Consider the following 20,535-nt stretch of genomic DNA (forward strand, 5'->3'; position numbering starts at 1 on the left):
GCTGCAGGTTTAGTGCCATGCTGGGCATGCCCAGTAGGTGCCAGTCAAAGTTCTAGAAACTTTGACAAAAGTGTTCCGTGATCGGGCTCCATCCTGTGATGTCACCCATTTGTGAGGACTACCATCTTGCTTGTCCTGTGAGAAATGCATGTATATCCTTTAAAAAATCAACCGCTAAATTTAACAAGAATACAGTAGTTTAAACATTGCTCTGACTCTTGGCTTATTCTTACACATATTCTTACCACTGCACTGTGCACTATATCCACTAAGTCAGGAACATTGCCTAAGATGAAGGTTAGACTAACCCTTTTGAGCATCCCCATAACAAATCTCATTTTTTAGAAAAGGGGATTCTTGACCTCCCAAAAAAAAGCAATTTATGTATAGAATTTGCTACAGCAGTAGGAATAAGACTGGTTAGTTCCTGGACCATGTGATAGAGATATCTTGATTTTACAGAAAACAGCCAGAAAGGGATGTGTTCCCATTTCTCAAAGAAGCGCATTATGTGGCAACTGAACACAATATAATCTTTTCTACATTAATCTTCTATACTAGTTACAATGGTACACTGTGTCATTAATATTTTCTTGAAAAAAATAGAGAACAAGCTTACTGTCATGGCTGACCAGTGCTGCCAAGTGTGCATGGCCTCGAGGGTGAGGAATTGCCCTATAAAACAAAAAAATATTTTAAGCACAAAGTGTCCAATCCAGACATTCCAGAGCAAGCCTTTATCTCCCACAATATAGGGATGTACATATGAGAAATCAAATCGGTCAACTGGATTGATTTAGCTTTTTCTGATATATGTTCAACCCTCTCTATAGCATAGTTCAAACACATGCAGCTAAGGCTTAAGTTTAACCCATTATGTCCCAAATTGTTTAAGAATCTGTGCTCTAAATAGGATACTGAGACAAACGGTTAAAAGATTTTCTGCTGAAAAAAAAAACAAAAAAACGAGGTAATTGTATATAATGGCTGACAAACTAAAATGGGCCATTCAGTCTGCCTAGCTGAGAAACTTATATAGATAAGCATAAAATCCAAAACCAGCTTCCCCCTTCCTCATGTACTCTACTGGACCTCTCAACCCATGCCCCACCACCACTCTCACATCAATCCCAAACATGTCTAAAATCCACCACAGCAATGGTCTCCGCCAGTAGGTGGTGGACTCAGGCCCTGCCATCCTCAACTTTGCTTCCCATAAGACCAACAGTCAAGTTAACAACCAAGCTTATATCCACATCCCATTACCATGCCCTGCAACAATCCCCACAGCCACTAAAGACAAGACCTCATCTTCTAAAAAAAACCATGTTTTGCTTTTATGCTGATTAATGTCAGAGGGAAAAAAATCGGTCAATCTATTCAATTATTCGACACGATGCAAATAGAGCATGTCACTCACTGTACTTTACGTAGCCATTTTAATTTTTTTCCCAAAACATTAAATAGGTCCAACTACTTAGAGCTCAAAGGTTCTGGGCTCATCCCACACATTCTCCATAAGGTTCAATAGTTAAAGAATCCAGATTTCAAGAGCATCAGTTTTTTGTTTTGTTTGGCATAGAAGAAGGATACTTTATCCATTAAACAAGTAGTTCTTTAACAGTTTCATTATTCACTGTATTATATCTTGGGCTGTAAAACAATCATTCTTGAGGTGGGGAGTATTCATTTTTAGGAATTTTTATTTTTTAAGTCAACAGCCCACACTACTGGCAGTAGCAGCATTCATAAGGCCAGTTCTGCTGGGATCTAAATAGGAACCACCACCAAATACAACCACAATGAAAGGCTTCCATAATTGTGAGAAGAGCCTGCTATATTTCTTCATAGAATTTATCTCTTTTTGAGAACTCCAATGTGTAGAATTTACCTTTATTAATCTTTTTGGATGTTACTAAGAATTTTTATAGGCATTTACCTTAACCAGGACAACGATCCAGGGGGGCTTAACCTCATCAGCAAGATCTACCAACTGCACTGATACCAAGACTAACTTTAATCCCCAAAGTCAGCCCCAGATTAGAAGACATACTAACCAGGAAATGTCTCTTTAAAACATATGCAAAGTATAGTACAAAAACGTGCTAGTGAAGAAACGAGTTTGTCCCAATGACCTCTTCTTCCCCTATTCATTTTTCTAGCATGACACCTAGAATTCCCAGGTTTTATATGGCACAAGAGAGAAAAGCTCTTTACAGGCCAGAAAAAAAAAAGAGATACAGGGCTTGATTTCCTGCAGCCGGCCACACTTACCCCCAAACGCTACCAATGCAGCTGAGAAGCCACCATATCCTGGATCTCCCTAGGCGTGCAGCATGCCAACACTTGAAAGCCCCACGGCAGCAAACAACCACTAGCACTCGGTGATGTCACATGGCTGGGTATTTAACCCCAGACAAGCTCCAAGCCTTGCCTCAGCAACAGGTCCTCCTGGTTTGCAGTGTGTGCTGCTTGCTGTCTCTGTGCTTTACCTTGCCTTGCCTCTTTGTTCCTTGCTTTGTCGTCTTGTTTTGCCCTGCTTGTGTCTTGGTCCCCAGTGCCTTGTCTTAGTCTTGTCTGACTTTGCCTAACTCCTGATTCTGACCATTGCTATGAACTTGACTACTCTTCTGCTCGCTGCCTGCTCCGAACTTGGCCTGGACCCAAATACCATTTGCTCGCTGCCTGCCCCAACCTTGGTTTGCTACTTACTTCTTCTGACCACTCCTTACAGGACTCTTGCCTAAACCCTGCTGGGACCTGGAACCCAAAGGCTCAACCTGCGGGGAACGGGACTAGAATAGGTGAATCCCTGTAAGAGCAAGTCCACCTGCTGTCAGCATGGGCCTAGTAGGTTCGCTTGCTAGCCTGCATCAGCCATGCCACAGCTCAAGGGCTTGCATCCATAACACTCACATTCAGTGCCTCTGGGAAAATCTTTTGAAGATATCATAGCTCAGAAAATGTAAAACAAATAAGTAATTCCCCATATTCTCTCTGAGCACATTAGGGTATTAAGACCAGAAAGTACAATGTTCCAGTATTTGAACATGTATCAAAAGGAGCCACAAGAGTACAAAAATCCTGAAGAGCTCCTGGAGAAGGAAGAGACTAAAAAAAAAAAAAAAAAAAAAAGATGCATCTTTTTGTTTACCCACTGCCACTGAACTTTTAACACATTCTATTAAATATTTCCTGAATATAGCAATGGATCTTTAACCAGAGATATTGTCATTGCTTAAAATTATTTGAAAATGAACATACTTGCCCACAGTGATATGAAAGTTCCCTGCTACTTTATTGACGTATAGATGTCCATGTATTCTGCATGCATCTCGAGGCTGCGATGAATGGTCTTCCCTATTAGAAAAACACAGTGTAACCTATTAAAGTACATGCAATACAGCAACTAAGGGAGACAATTTATGGAGGATAAGATTTGTTTATTTAGATTTTTATATTCCGCTTTTCACACTTTTTTCAGTGCTTCAAAGTGGATTACATTCAGGTACTGCAGGTATTTCCCTATCCCCAGAGGGCATACAATCTAAGGCCTAGATTTATCAATCTGCTGTAAATATCGCATGCGTTAGAAAAAGGGGTGTGTTTTATGGTAATAGCCTAAAATAGCCTGTTAGCACTTCGCATAGGTATTACCGCAAAGTGTGTTAACATTTCACACTTTGTGGTAATACCTACATAATTGCATTTTCCTACCTGCCAAGTGAGAAGAGAAGAAAGGGAGAGGGAGACTATCTACAAGACCCTTGTAGTAGTTAGCTATTTATATCTCTCTAGAAGGTCCACCTAGTAACTCGAGGGAGGGAGGGAGAGCGAGAGAGAGATCCACTTCCCTCAGAACACCTCTCCCCCCCCACCCCTTTTACGCGATTACATTCTAACAGAATAACTAATTATTCAGCTAGAATGTGGCCCCATACAGCATTGAACATCAATTTTGCCATTTAGATGGATAGCTTTTTAGTTATCTGTCTAAATGTCTTTTGAATATTGACCTCAAAAAGTCTTGATTGCTTAAGTCTTCACACCCTTTGTCATAGAAAACCTAAATTGGCTCCCATTCAAAAAATTGCCTTAAAGTCCATAAATTACACAGAGCCCAACTGGGTCCAATCACAGTAGTTGAACTGATTCTGATACTCCTACATGAAGAATCAAGTTTTCTCTGTTGTATATAATGAATTGGAAGCAAAGATTAAAACATGCAGAACAAGTAACTGCAAAAAGAACTCAGGGATAGCATGTAAAGGTACAAACTGAGGGGATCCTATAAGAAAATTTCAGTATGTTTGAATATCTCAAGGGGATATCATTGTAAATTGGAAATAGTTTGTCACCATCAAGACATTACCACGATGAGACCATTTCTTCAATATCAGTTGCCATGGTTTAAGGAAACTGCTGCATGTGGTTACTGAGAGGCCTAGGATTACTTTAAAAGAACTGTAGCGGTCTCTGGCCGAGACTAGGGAAAATGTTTTCTGTTCAACAATTTCAAGAATAATTCCACAAATATGGCCTGTATGAGAGGGTGGCAAGAAGGAAGCCATTGCTGAAGAAAAGCCATATGATGTGGTGTATAGCATTTACAAAAAAACACTTAGGGGACAATGCAAGTATGTGGGAGAAGGTTTTGTGGTCTGATGATGCCCAAGTGGAACTTTTTCATCTCAATTCTAAGTGATGTGCATGGCAACATAGCACATCACTCTACCACCATCCTTACAGTTGCAACATTGTGTTATGTGACAGGGAGGCTTATGAAGATTGGCGGAAAGACCAATGGAGCAAAGCACAGGGAGATTCCGAAAGGAAATTACTTCCAGTCTGCCATAGACTTGGGACTAGGGAGATTCAACTTTCAGCAGGACAATGATACCAAGTATAAAGCAAAAGCAACAATAAAGTGGATCAGCAAGAAGAAAGTGAATACTCAAGTAGCCCACTAAAAGCCCAGACCTGAATCCAACAGGAATTCTGTGGCAAGAGTTGATTCTCAGATGTATAGGTTTACTTCCTTTGTAAGGATGCAGAAATCAGTGCTCTAGAACAATGGTTCCCAATCTGGGGTCCATGGACCCCTAGGGGTCAAGACAACTACATGGGGTCTTCCAGAAGGGAGGCAACCAAAATGCAAGTGCTGAGAAACAGAGCAGACTGACCTTGGCTCTGAAGAGCTCTGATCTAAGGCTCCTGCTGCTTAATCCTCACTGCCTGATGCCATGCTAAGGAAAAGAAATTTGCAGCCTCAAGAAGCCCAAACTGACAGGAAGGAGGTGGGGGAAGAGTGCAGTTGATTGCCATCACGAGTCTGAAGCTGCACGGAGAGGAGGAAGGGATGTGTGCTGCCATCAGCACCTTCAACAGCTACTGCTCCATAGAACCAGAGGTAGTAGTAAGTAGGGTCATGACCCAGAGGAACATTTCTGGCCACTGCTACGTGTGCTCTGGCTTTCCTGCTGGCTTCACAGTGAAGAAAAAAGCTGCACTTAGGGAGTAACATAACCATAGTGGAATAAGCAGTCAGAATGGGGATCACAGGGAGCAGAGTGCAAGAGGGAGAGCATAAGAGGGAAAGAGCAGGAGGAAATGCTATAAACTGCTTAGCACCTTACAGAGGTGACAAACATGCTGCTGCAACCTATTGTTTTATTGGGATGTTTGTATGTATGAGTGGCTTGAAAATGCTACCACAACCTATTGTGCTGAGATGATTGTATGTTTATCTAATTAATCCTGTATTAATTTTATTGAAATGTGTTGTATTCTTTGATTTGTGTTGACTTATTTCAAGTGTAGTCTTGCTCTACATTTTATCTATTTTAATCCTGTTGCTTGATATCAAGTTTAGTCCGTGCTGAAGTTTCCCTCCGACTTTTATAACCTGGGTCCATTCTCAGGTTATCAGTAAGCCCTGGGTGTTTAGTATCAGTCCACTAGCTAGTGTAGCAAACCCTTACTGGTGGTCTTGACTAGGGTCGGGAAGGATTCTGCCCGGCCAGTACACAACATAAGAACATGCCATACTGGGTCAGACCAAGGGTCCATCAAGCCCAGCATCCTGTTTCCAACAGTGGCCAATCCAGGCTATAAGAACCTGGCAAGTACCCAAAAACTAAGTCAATTCCATGTTACTGCTGCTAGTAATAGCAGTGGCTGTCCACTTAATAGCAGGGTAATGGACTTCTCCTCCAAGAACTTATCCAATCCTTTTTTAAACACAGCTATACTAACTGCACTAACCACATCCTCTGGCAACAAATTCCAGAGTTTAATTGTGCATTGAGTGAAAAAGAACTTTCTCCGATTAGTTTTAAATGTGCCACATGCTAACTTCATGGAGTGCCCCCTAGTCTTTCTATTATCTGAAAGAGTAAATAACTGTTTTAGACCTCTCATGATTTTAAAAACCTCTATCATATCCCCCCTCAGCCATCTCTTCTCCAAGCTGAAAAGTCCTAACCTCTTTAGTCTTTCCACATAGGGGAGCTGTTCCATTCCCCTTAATATTTTGGTCGCCCTTCTCTGTACCTTCTGCATCGCAATTATATAATTTTTGAGACCAGAATTTTGGTAACCAGAATTGTACACAGTATTCAAGGTGCGATCTCACCATGGAGCGATACAGAGACATTATGACATTTTCTGTTTTATTCACCATTCCCAAATAATTCCCAACATTCTGTTTGCTTTTTTGACTGCCGCAGCACACTGAACTGACGATTTCAATGTGCTATCCACTATGACACTTTGATCTCTTTCTTGGGTAGTAGCACCTAATATGGAACCTAACATTGTGTAATTATAGCATGAGTTATTTTTCCCTATATGCATCACCTTGCACTTACCCACATTAAATTTCATCTGCCATTTCGATGCCCAATTTTCCAGTCTCACAAGGTCTTCCTGCAATTTATCACAATCTGCTTGTGATTTAACTACTCTGAACAATTTTGTATGATCTGCAAATTTGATTACCTCACTGGTCGTATTTCTTTCCAGATCATTTATAAATATATTGAAAAGTAAGGGTCCCAATACAGATCCCTGAGGCATTCCACTGCCCACTCCCTTCCACTGAGAAAATTGTCCATTTAATCCTACTCTGTTTCCTGTCTTTTAACCAGTTTGTAATCCACGAAAGGGCATCGCCACCTATCCCATGACTTTTTACTTTTCCTAGAAGCCTCTCATGAGGAACTTTGTCAAACGCCTTCTGAAAATCCAAGTATACTACATCTACCGTTCACCTTTATCCACAACCTATCTGGTGGGAGGTTCTCTGAGTGCATATTTTGGAATTTAAACTTTTTAAGTGGTAGGGGCCTTGCTGGTGCCTGTTCAGCTCCTGGGTGCAGGGAAAGGGGAATCTTGGGTCTGGGCAGGTTAGGGAAGACCTGCCCACCCCAATAGCTTTATCTCGCTGTGCAGAAACAGCAGAGTATTTTTGCCAATTAGAAGGGGTGTTTCTGCCCAAAGGACACCCTGCCCACTTGGGAACCTATTTTTCCAACCCCTGGATGGTAGGAATTCCCTTGGCTGGCCTGAGATATTCCTGCACAGATTTGGGAGAACATTTAACAAACTATTGCACTGTGCTGCTGTGGATCAAATAGTTGTGCCATTTCCTATTTCTTGTCTTCAGTAAAAAATGATTTTTTGGACACTAACACAGTGACTCCAGCGTGGTTATATGGCACACAGCATATAGAAAGTACCCCTCTCCCAGGGATACCTAAAGAGAATTAGCCACCGCACTGGGAACAGAGAGGACTCCTTTCACCCCCAAATCTAATGAACCTACATCCTGGGAGGGAAGGAAAGTAGTACAGCTAACCTGGGTTCCTGCCCCAAAGAGTACAAATACGTTTATGTGCCTATCCATACCAGATTTGGAGGGGTTACACTTTGTTATCTTTTGAATATGTTGTACATCGCCTTAGGTGAATTTCTTATTCAAAAAAGAGGTAATCAAACACACTTGGGATGGGGCCACAAGAGAAAAGAGAACACGAGGCAAGGCACTCGGGAAGGAGTCATGAGGAAGGAAAAGCACTTGGGCAGGGCCATGGTGGCAGGCTAGGAGCGTGGAAAGGAAAGTAGTCAGGAATAAGGGAGACCAGGGATGGGGACACAGCAGGGAGAGGACAGAAGGGAAGGCAACTGGGGCAGCAAGAGGGCAGGAGGTGAGCACTAAGGAAAGGGTCACAGGAGAAAGGCAGGAAGGGCAGAACCACAGAAGTGCTTCAGGGAGGAAAGTTCAGGAGGGAAAGCATTTGGGAAGGAGCCATGGTGGACGTAGGAAGTGGCACTTAAAAAGGGGCCATAAGGAGAGGGCAAGAAGAAGAGCAGAGTCATATCAGAAACCATTCCTTATTTAATATTTTTATACACTAAAGCAAATGTGTACCTCAAAATCATTTGTAATCAGTTTTCTGAATGTTATTTAACTGTGTGTAAAATTAGAGATGCATATAGCGGTCTATGAAAGTTCTGAAAATTGAAGAGAGGTCCATGCGCCACAAGAGACTGCAAACACCTGCTCTAGAAGTAGGTAATAGCAGCAGTTGAAAGACTCCCCTGATGCAGAGATAACATTTTGAAACATGGTGCTGTGTCATGCTACATAAATGTCCTTATATGAATCTATTCTTTAATTTTAAATGCTAAAAAACATACAAAAAAAAGGTGTTGAGGATCAATGACTATAACTGAGCACAACAGGTAGAAAAGATAGCTTGAGGTATGATACACCCAGAGGAACTTTTTATGAAGGTTCCTTACAGTTTTTCTTATTATTTCCGATATAGTGGAAAAAGTTTGAAAGTTATTTGTGTGGATGTTGTAAGCAGAGGAAGATTTGAAGACTGCAGTCCACAAACTATCCCCAGCCAACCTGAAAGAGCTAGAGCTTTTCAGCCAAGAACAACAGGCAAAAACTGCACCATTCCACATGCAAAGTTGGTAGACACTTTCTTAAATTCATGACTTATTGCTGCAAAAGGGGCATCCACAAGTATTGTGTCAAGAGGTTTAAAGACATACAGTCAAAACTATTCTTAATTACTTTGGAACATATCTAATTGTTCTTTCACAATCAACATGCAGACTATGTTATGCAGATCTGTAAAATAAACTAATTTTATGTAATTTTTAAGACAGCAAAATGTAAAACATTGAAGACTTTTACAAGGTACTGTAAACAGGATTCTCCATAGACAGCAGGATGGGCAACATCATCTGATGGCGCCAACACAGACCCAGCTGTCAGAGCTCAATAAATTCTTTACTGAGAATGCTCGTGAGTTCCAGACATTCACATTACCCCATGAGCCTCTTCAGTCTCTTCCAGAGCTTAAGCTTTAGCAAGGTAGTAAACTTTCTAAGTAGAAGGTAGGCATTAAGAATGACTAATTCTTCCTGCTGAGAACCCCATTTACAGGTAAGCAAACCTGCCTTCTGCATCAACAAGCAGGAATGAATCGACTAATATGCATAAGGAGTCCCAAGCTGCGGGTTGCACTGCAGAAGCAGTTAAAGACAACTCGGCTCCACCAGGCGAAGAGTGGACCACAGTGAACAGGCTGTGCAGAACTGCTTGTCCAAAACATTAACTGGCTCCTTGGGACATGTTGCCAGATGATAGTGGAATGTGAATGTGTGCACAGACCATAAAGTAGTAGCTCTGCAAATGTCTCCGACAGAATTGGACCAGTTATGAGCCATTAAGGTTGCCATGGCTCTCACTTGATGAGCCTTGACAGAGTCTGTAATCTGTAAACCAGCCAGCACTTAAGTACACTATACAGTACACTAACAATCTGATAACTTCCATTCCCAATTGGCTGGGATCAAAGGACACAAACAACTGAAGCGTGATGGTGAAGTTGCATGCTATTTAGGTGATACACTAAGGGTCTTTCATAGTCCAAAGAATGAAAAGCCCATTCTCCTTTGTGCACGTGGTTTTTGAAAGAACATAGGTAGAACAATAACTTAATGGCCACAGGAACACTTTCCAGGTGAGAAACTTCAAGTCCACTGATTTAAACGGTTTGAAAGGAGGTTTCATGAGTTGATCTAGGACTACATTGGGATCCTGAGATATTAGAAGTTTACTGAATGAAGGTCTAGAATGCCACAATACTTTCATGAACTTAGATACAAAAGAGTGGAGAGAGATTAGAGCCTGGTGATATCCTGCAGTGGCAGTGAGATGAACCTTGTCTGAATAGGTATGAAGGCCTGAGTACATGAGGAAGAATGGATACTAAAAGCAAGTCCCTCAGGCCACAGAAGGGATCCAGATGGCTGGTCCCACACCAAGTTGAGAACATCTTCCACTTGAAATTGTAGGATCTTATGACTGAACTTTTCAGCAAAAATCAGCACATCCTCCACCTCTTTTGGAAGGAGTCAGACGACTACTGCATGCTCACTATCCACAACAAGCAGACCAGTGATGGAAGCCTGGGATGACAGAGCCTGCCATCTTCCTATGTGATGAGAGTTTGAAATATCTCCCAAGGAAGTGGAAACTGAATTAATAGATGGACCTAATATGGAAACCACACTTGCTGTGGCCAAGCAGGTTGGTGAGTATTATCCTTGACTTGCCAAAAAGATGTTTGGACAATCCTGGCAATTAAAGGAATCAGTAGGCACACATAGTAGACTGATGTTCTAGTTAAAAAGGAAACCACTGTGAGCTGATCTGTAGTTACTCAGATGAATGGAGCAGAACTTTTTTTTTCTTTCCAGTTTACTTCTGAGAAATAGGTTGATCACCAGCATTCCCCTGCAACTGAACAAGTTAACCATGACTCTTTCATATAAGGACTATTTGTACAATAACACCCTGCTGAGATCCACTAAAATGTTCTGGATTCTCAGAAGATAAGTCACCTGGAGATGGGCATTGTGATGTCCTGCCCATGACCAGATTTGGATGGCCTCCTGGCAGAGGAAATAAAAGAACCCATAGCATCCTGCATATTTATACAGAAAATGGCCACTGGTTTGTCCATTTGGATTAAGATTCTCCTTCCCAAAAGGAGGTGAGAGAACGTTCTTAGAGCATATAGAATGGCTCACAACACCAGGTGGTTGATTTGCAGTTAACTCCACTGGGGACTACAATCCTTGGAGCCGTGTCTCACTGGTGTGCATCCCCTACGTGGGTGGAGCTGTTGGTAGACAGAGTCAGTTAATAATGTGGGACTTGCAGCGAGAGACCAAACTTTAGGACTTCAGGATTATCAACCACTGAAGGAGTTGATCCAATTAGCTTCAGAAACCTGACTGAAGGCCCCACCTGTGCAGATGAGTCAGAGTAACCACAACACAGCAGCAGCCACCATGTGACAAAGACGTAAGACTGACCTTGCTGATACACGTTCCTATTGGAGGTTTAGTAAGAATCTTCCTATCAGCAATGCAACTCTTTCAGCAGGGAGAAACACTTTTTTTCTGGAGTGAATCTTCTCAAGCTCAGGGATTGTAGTAGCCATATGAACTTTGAAGGACTCCAGAACTCCTGGAGTATGGGAATACCAGACTCCCAGCTGATGAAACTGTGCCACCACCATCACAAGGCATTTTGTGAACACTCTTGGTGCTTTGAATTAGCAGTGTGCATCTTTCACCATGAACCAGAGGAACCTTCAATGAATGAAGGAATGGAAATGTGTGCGTAAGTGTCTTGCATTTCCAAAGCATACAACCAATCTCTCAGCTGAATGAAAGGAAGACTTGCCTGGAGGGAGTTCATCTTTAACCTCTCCTGAACCAGCTGCTTGTCCAGTATAGGTCTCAACCCCCTTCACTTCTTGGGGGGGGGGGGGGGATTAGGAAATACTGGGAATAGAATCCTTGGCCACACTCCTGGTAAGGTACCAGTTCAACTGTCTTCTAAAGATGGAGTAACTCCAGCTCCAACTGCAGTTGGACAGATACATAGAAACATGATGGCAGAAAAAGACCATTATGGCCTATCTAGTCCACCTATCCACAACAACTATTACAATCCCTTCAGTTCCCTCAGAGATCTTCTATGTTTATTCCATGCACTCTTGAATTCAGATACTTCACTGGTCTCCAACCACCTCTATGGGAAAGCTGTTCCTTGCATCCATTACCCTCTCTCTGTAAAGAAATACTTCCTTAGATTACTCCCAAACCTACTCTTTCACCCTAATCCCATGACCCTTTGTTCTAGAGCTTCCTTTCCTTTGAAAAAGAGGCCTGCTTCTTCTGGATGGAAACCTTGGAAGTACTTAAATGTCTCTCTCATATCTCCCCTATCCCAACTTTCTTCTAGGGTGGACATGTTTAGATCTTTAAGTCTATCCTCATGCTTTAGAACAAAGGCCACTGACCATTTAGTAGCTACCCTCTGGACAGAATCCAATCAGTTTATATACTTTTGAAGATGCAGTCTCTGGAATTGTATACCATATTCCAAAGGTGGTCTCACCAGGGACAAAATCATTTCTTTTTCTTTTTTGCTGATCATCCTTCTCCCTATGCACCCAAATGTCTTTCTGGCTTTTAATGTTGCCTTAGCCACCTTAAGATCAAATATAATCACTCCCAGATCTTACTCTTCTTTGTGCTTAAAGAAATTCACCCCATACTGTATCTCTCCCTTGGTTTTGCATCCTAAATGTATAATTGCAATTTCTTATTTTTTTTTTTAGCATTAAATCTTAGCTGCCAGACCCTAAACCATTCCTCGAGATTCATTAGATCCCTCATCCTATTTTCCTGGCTGCCTATCCTGTTGCAGGTTTTGATATCAGCAGCAAAAAGCTTTTCCAGATAAGCCTTCTGCAATGCTACTTAAAAAAAAATCATTGACAAGAACAGATCCAAGAACTGATCCCTGTGGAGTTTTCTCTCTTCAAAGTGAACTCCATTTACTACTACTCTTTGTCACCTTCCATTCAACCAGTTTCTAACCCAGCCAGTCACTTTAGGCCCATAGTAAGGATGCTCAGCTTATGTATAATTTGACTATGTGGAACAGAGTCAAAAGCCTTGCTGAAATCCAACACCACCATAATCAAGCCTTCTCCCCTGATCAAATTCTTTGATAAGATTTGTCTGACAACACCTACCTCTGGAAAATTCATACTAGCTCAGATTTTGTAATCCACACTGGATTCCAGAAATTACACTATCCTGGCTTAGCAGCAATTCCATTAATTTGCTCACTAGAGAAATCAGACTAACTGGCCTGTAGTTCCTAGTCTCATCCTTACTTCTACTTTTGTGAACAGGAACCACATCCAGTTGTCTTCAGTCCTTCAGAACTACTCTTCACTCTAAAGCAGCATTGACAGGTCAGCCAGAGTTGCTGCCAGAACTTCTTTAAGTTCCCTTAAAACCTTTGGATGTACCCCATCCAGCCCCATCACTGTATCTACTTTAAGTTTAGTTAGCAACTCACAAACACACTTTTCTGAAAATCAGTTAAAGTTTGAGAAGGATTACAGTTGAAGACCAAAATCATGCAAGTTGGAAGAGGGTGAGAAGCGCAAGCAGTAGTCAGGTCAGTCATATTACACAGTTTTCAGTACCCATCAATCCTTGGTGATCTGAAACCATTCTGGAAGGACTAAACCCTTCACCCCACTGAAGGAGGTGGGCCCCCAAAGTTGTCAAGAACAGTGCCTGGCTTAGGCTGCATCTGCTACCTGGGCTGATGCCTTTCCCACTGCCAACCTCAAACAGGCAGCTGAAAAAGGTGGAAGGGACATCTCTGGAACAATGGACGTCTCCGATTTAGACATCTGTTTTGATCTAGAACATAAATGTTTTGCTGGTTGGCTGCCTAGGCAGTGCGAAAAAATTTTTTTAGCAACGAGGCGTAAAAAAAAAAAAAGAAAAACCCAAGGTGGTACTAGGCATCAAGAGAGAAAAATCTGAGAAAGAACGTGATACGTCCATGTGATAGCTCAAATGCAGAAAGACAGAGGCTCACAAGACAACATGTGCCCGGCAGGGGCTCACACCACAGCACATACAAATAAGGACTCCCATGCTTGCTCAGTATAGCTTTACTGAGCTTTTGAGTTAGGTCCAGGTCGTGCTGTCGGAAGATGTCACCCACAAGTAACGGAGTAATGATTAACTGATGCCTGCTTATCAATGGAGAATGTAAAAAAGTTAACATTTCAAGAGCATTGACTACTCTTCAATAAAAACCTGATATTATCAGGCCGATACAGTAAGGTGCGGTAGAAAGAGGTGCGTTAGTGCCGGGCCCTACTTTTTCTTACAGTCCTCTCTGCCCTCCTCCGGAGGCACGCACCGTGGCTCCCCTGCCCCCCCGGGGGCAGCCGGCAGCGAAAGTGGCCCCTGCCGGCGAAGATGGATGAACGCACGCCCGTAGTGCAATTTGGGCGCTCAAGCCAGCAAAGGTGCATGAACAGGCGTGCGTGACGTCACGGCGTTCGTTCATACGCTTTTGGTGCCTTGAGCGCCTGTCCTACCCTTACCCCTGCCTCTAACGCAGGGGTAAGGGTAGGCAGTAAATTAGCAGTTAAAAGACGCGGCAAGATTGCAAGTTAAAAAGGAGATAGTCGGGGTGCACGTTATTGTATGGGAGGGAATATCTAATCGGATCATTTACATACATATACATGCCGCGGGCGGAAAGGGATACGAGTCGAGTAAAAGAAGCGGTAAGGATCGGTAAAAACAGATAGTGAATCGCGGGTTAGATTTACGCGGCCAAATTGTGAGTACACAGCGGGTTAGAAACGGGGTAACTGCAGCCGCGCTTTACTGTATCGGCCTGTAATAAACAGGTAAAGAGTGATTCATACATCAGCAGACTATACTAATACAAGCAGCCCCTCAAGATTGCTTTCCCTAGCATATACAGTATAAACTGAGAATTAGATATGCTGAATACACTGAGGATTTCACTTCCTTCTTTTAATCTCCAGTATTGTCCCATCATTATTAAAACAAACACACGGCAGAGAGACCTCCTACCGAGGAAGTCAGTCAAAAAGAAGCCTCTTCCTGTGAACAATGGTTATGTGAAGCAATGCTATCTTGTACAGTTTTAGAAAGAGGAATGTTCAGTAACTACAGTAGGCATGCCATCTGGTGGCAAAATACTGACACCAAAACATAAGTGATATGCAAATGACACAAACCAGAAAGAGACTGCAGATAGATAATTTCCTCTCATCTGGAAAGAGATTTCCAGATGAGAGGAAATTAATGTGTCCATATCCTTTTCCCCTCCACTGCAAATATTCAAGAAGAGATTCCATATTAATGGAACACTTTACTATTCCACAGATGCTATTTTATTGAAGACTTTCCAACTCAGTACAATCCAGTTCAATAAAACTGAAACAAAGATATACCATTGAACCCTAAAGCCAGCAATTATCAGGATCAATCTCACTGTCATGTACACTAATAGCTACACAGACTAATCTGAGAAAGATGATCACAGATTAAGTAGCAAGCACTTGAAAGCAGGAAAAGCAGGACTGCATACCTGTAAAAGATGTTCTTTGAGGACAGCAAGATGTCAGGTTTCACGCAGAGTGACATCAGCCCAGCATGAACTTTTATTTCAAAGTTTCTAGAATTGGATGTGTGCAACATACCATACTTCCATGCATCCACACAGCAACTCCTTCAGTCTATAAATTGCACTTAAATTATGGATAAGTTAACTTCCAGAGGAGGCGGGCAGGTTTCATGAGGACTGACATCTTGTTATTCTTGGAATAAACCTATAAGTAAGCAACTCTGCTTTCTCTGAGAAAAAGTAGGAAGGCAGTCCTCATACATGGGGGATCCCTCACTACAGACTACTGAAGAAAAAACAGGAGGCAAAACCAGAAACACTGCCAAAAGGCAAAAGCCGTTTTTGGTGGTAACAAACCATTTTTGTATGTTTTGTCTTTTTATAGGGGCAGCCTGGAACAAAACAAACATTAAGGGGCATGGAGTTGGTTTCTACACTACAAAGAGATTCCTCCAGACAGACTGGACAAACTTGAGTTGTTGGTAGTCCCTGTCCAAAACAGTAATACAATGTGAATGTGTGGTGAGAAGTCCATACCGCAGTTTTTCAGATCTCCTCCATGGAAATCAATCTGATGTGTCTATGGCTTTCCCACTATGATCTTTGATATGACCCACTAAATTTAGGACAATATTATTTAACACCAACAAAAACTAATCATCATATGTAATCATCATACAGCAGAGAACTGGCTTCATATAGTACAGTGCATAATTTTACACTTCAAGGGCTACCAGTATCTTCATTAGATATAAATATTTACTTTTCCATGTTTTTAAAGTGTCCTTGTGAACTAAGGGGTAGATTTTCCACATATGCGCCGCAGCCAGGTGTGCGTGCTTCCTGGCGCGCGCACATGGACACTGATTTTCTACCATGCGCGCACTGGCTCGCATATGATGGAAAATCCGTGGACCGCATGCATATGTACGGGCGGCGCACACAAGGGGGGGTGGATTTTTGCAATTTCCGAGTGGCGACGCATTCAGGCCTTCCCCAGTTCCCTCCTAGTCTGTTCCCCCTACCCATATACTCCCTCCCTCTTCCCCTCTCCTCCCCACCCCCTAAAGCCTACCTTTTTTCCTTTTCCTTTGTTTGACAACTTACTTAAATTTATCTTATAAACAGCTGGTTGGCAAGAGTATGGATGGGAGTGAGGTAGACATAGCCCCATTTACAAATGAGAGTGTTTGGGAGGTACTAATACAACTGAAAGTGAACGTGGTCAAGGGGCTGGATGAGATACATCCCAGGATACTAAGAAAGCTCAGAGAAGGGCTGGTGGTTTTGCTGAAGGACATGTTCAATAGATTCTGGAGACAGGAGTAGTGCCACAAGATTGGAGAAGGGTGGTTTTGGTCCTGCTTCACAAAAGTGGTAACAAAGAGGAGGCTGAAACTATAAGCCAGTTCATCGTACCTTGGTGGTGGGAAAATTAATGAACACCCTGTTGAAGGAAAGGATCGTGAACTATCTACAGTTTGCTGGGTTGCTGGACCCAAGGCAACATGGTTTCAACAGAGAAATGTTATGTCAAATGAATCCATTGATTTTTGAGATTGGGTGACTAGACAATTAGATCAAGGAAGAGCATTTGATGCAATTTACTAGGATTTCAGCAAAGCTTTTGTATGGTCCCAGATAGTAGGCTCATGAATAAAATGAGAAACCTGGAAATGGATGTTAAAGCTGTGGTATGGATCACTAATTTGTTGACTGACAGACAACAGTGGGTAATAGTAAAAGAAACCTAGTCTGAAGAGAACATAAGAACATAAGAAATTGCCATGCTGGGTCAGACCAAGGGTCCATCAAGCCCAGCATCCTGTTTCCAACAGAGGCCAAACCAGGCCACAAGAACCTGGCAATTACCCAAACACTAAGAAGATCCCATGCTACTGATGCAATTAATAGTAGTGGCTATTCCCTAAATAAACTTGATTAATAGCAGTTAATGGACTTCTCCTCCAGATTGACAAACTAAAGAGTAGCAAATCACCTGGACCGGATGGTATGCATCCTAGGGTTCTGAAGGAACTCAAAAATGAAAGTTCTGATCTATTAGTTAAAATTTGTAACCTATCATTAAAAGCATCCATTGTACCTGAAGACTGGAGGGTGGCCAATGTAACCCCAATATTTAAAAAAGGCTCCAGGGGCGATCCAGGTAACCATAGACCAGTGAGCCTGACTTCAGTGGAGGAGTGCCTCAAGAATCAGTACTGGGACCAGTATTGTTCAATGTCTTTGTGAGCGATAATGCTGAGGGGTTAGAAGAGAGTGGACAAACCTGAAGTAGAGAGAAAGCTGGGTCAAAGGATTCATGCCAAGCAGAGATTCATGCCAAGATGTATAGTGTCATGCATTGGGGTGCAGTAATCCACAGGAACTGTATGTAATGGGGGGGGGGCAACAGACTGATGTGCACAGATTGAGAGAGACACCTTGGGTTGATGGTGGCTGAGGATCTGAATGTAGCAAAGTACTGTGGTAAAGCGGCAGCTAAGGCCAGATGCTGGGCTTCATAGGGAGAATCATGACTAGCAGGAAAAGAAAGTGATAATGCCCCTTTACAGGTCTTTGGTGAGGCCTCACTTGGAGTACTGTGTTCAGTTCTGGAAACCGTATCTCAAGAAGAAGAGAGAATGGAAGTGGTTCAAGAGAAAGGCAGGGTGCACCAGACCACCTGCAAGAAGAGTCTGTAGGAGAGTCTAGAGTCCAACAGGATAAAGATCATATGAGACACTAAATGCTCAGTATAATCTATATGGGTAGAAATCCCATGTGTGTTGGGTAAGAATATAGTGATAGGAGTATACTACTGTCCACCTGGACAAAATAGTCAGACAGATGATGAAATGCTAAGAGAAATCAGAGAAGCTAACCAAATTTGGCAGTGCAATAATAATGGGAGATTTCAATTACCAAAAATGACTATGTCTATTTATCGAAGGAACGACGACGTAAGTTAACTTCTCAAAAATCACGTTGTGTCACAAATAATTTTTTCTTTATATTGTTGGTGCTATAAGCATTTCATAATAGTATTTCATCACAATTTATATGTAAATTTGGGACCTTCATAACACCCATGGTTTAACAAGCAAAGACTTGTGTTTGCACCGCTACGGGTCCTTTTTAATCATCAGTCCACTAAGTCAGTTTTGCAAATTTTTTTTTATTTATTTTTTTTTTTTTTTAGAGTTTAAACTTTTTACTTAAAATATCAAAAAACAGTACTTCCCTTATTCTTTGAACAGGTTCCAGAGTCAAGAGTCCAAGTCAGACATGTACACGCTTCGCGAGCCGCTGCTTCATGGACTTCTCAAATTGACTCACTCAGCCCAGCGATCCTCAGGATGATTCACAGGATGCTGCTGTGGGAAATCTCCGTATATTTTTGGCAAGAATATTTTCGACATATTTCTCAAATTTAGTAGGGGTCCCGCTAAATCATTAAGACCTGCCACCATTTTCTGCTTCCCGCAGCAGCACCCTGTGAATCATCCTGAGGAGCGCTGGGCTGAGTGAGTCAATTTGAGAAGTCCCTGAAACAGCCAGACTTGGACACTTGACTCTGGAACCTATTCAAAGAATAAGGGAAGTACTGTTCTTTGACATTTTAAGTAAAAAGTTTAAACTCTAAAAAAAAAAAAAAAATATTTGCAAAACTGAACTAGTGGACTGATGATTAAAAAGGACCTGTAGAGGTGCAAACACAAGTCTATGCTTATTAAACCATGGGTGTTATGAAGGTCCCAGATTTCAATTTCCCCAATATTGACTGGGTAAATGTAACATCAGGACTTGCTAGAGACAAAGTTCCTGGATGTAATAAATGACTGCTTCATGGAGCAAATGGTTCAGGAACCAACAAGAGAGGGAGCTATTTTAGATTTAATTCTTAGTGGAATGCAGGATTTGGTGAGAGAGGTAACGGTGGTGGGGCCACTTGGCAATACTAATCATTACATGATAAAATTTAAACTAATAACTGGAAGGGGGACAATAAGTAAATCTGCAGCTCTAACACTAAACTTTCAAAAAGGAAACTGACAAAATGAGGAAAACAGAAAAAAAAAAACTGAAAGGTGCAGCTGCAAAAATTAAAAGTGTTCAACAGGCATGGACATTGTTTAAAAATACAATCCTAGAGGCACAGTCCATATGTATTCCACACATTAAGAAAGGTGGAAGGAAGGCAAAACAATTACCGTCATGGTTAAAAGTTGAGGTGAAAGAGGATATTTTAGCCAAAAAAAACATCCTTCAAAAATTGGAAGAAGGATCCATCTGAAGAAAACAGGATAAAACATAAGCATTGTCAAGCTAAGTGTAAAACATTGATAAGACAGGCGAAGAGAGAATTTGAAATGAAGTTGGCCATAGAGGCAAAAACTCATAATAAAAACCTTTTAAAATATATCCGAAGCAAGAAACCTGTGAGGGAGTCGGTTGGACCATTAGATGACCGAGGGGTTAAAGGGGCTCTTAGGGAAGATAAGGCCATTGCAGAAAGACTAAATGAATTCTTTGCTTCCGTGTTTACCAATGAGGATGTTGGGGAGATACCAATTCCGGAGATGGTTTTCAGGGGTGACGAATCAGACAAACTGAACAAAATCACTGTGAACCCGGAAGATGTAGTAGGCCAGATTGACAAACTAGAGTAGCAAATCACCTGGACCGGATGGTATGCATCTTAGGGTACTGAAGGAACTCAAAAATGAAATTTCTGATCTATTAGTTAAAATTTGTAACCTATCATTAAAATCATCCATTGTACCTGAAGATTGGAGGGTGGCCAATGTAACCATAATATTTAAAAAAAGGCTCCAGGGGTGATACGGGTAACTATAGACCAGTGAGCCTGACCTTCAGTGCCAGGAAAAATAGTGGAAACTATTCTCAAGATCAAAATGGTAGAGCATATAGAAGACATGGTTTAATGGAAC

The 20,535-nt window shown here is 41.8% G+C and overlaps 1 protein-coding gene across 1 annotated transcript in view; it reads right to left on the reverse strand.

Annotated features, from left to right (window-relative positions):
* Positions 1 to 20,535, reverse strand: part of ERGIC2 (ERGIC and golgi 2) — a 162,518-nt gene that overhangs the window by 65,797 nt on the left and 76,186 nt on the right. Inside the window, exons 9-10 of the mRNA XM_029599996.1 lie at positions 3,265 to 3,360; positions 620 to 675 (exon numbers count right to left, since the gene is read on the reverse strand). Of these exons, the coding sequence (XP_029455856.1) occupies positions 620 to 675; positions 3,265 to 3,360 (152 nt within the window). The remainder of the gene's footprint in view (positions 1 to 619; positions 676 to 3,264; positions 3,361 to 20,535) is intronic.

Source organism: Rhinatrema bivittatum, chromosome 4 (assembly GCF_901001135.1).
Source record: "Rhinatrema bivittatum chromosome 4, aRhiBiv1.1, whole genome shotgun sequence".
Lineage (NCBI taxonomy): Eukaryota > Metazoa > Chordata > Amphibia > Gymnophiona > Rhinatrematidae > Rhinatrema > Rhinatrema bivittatum.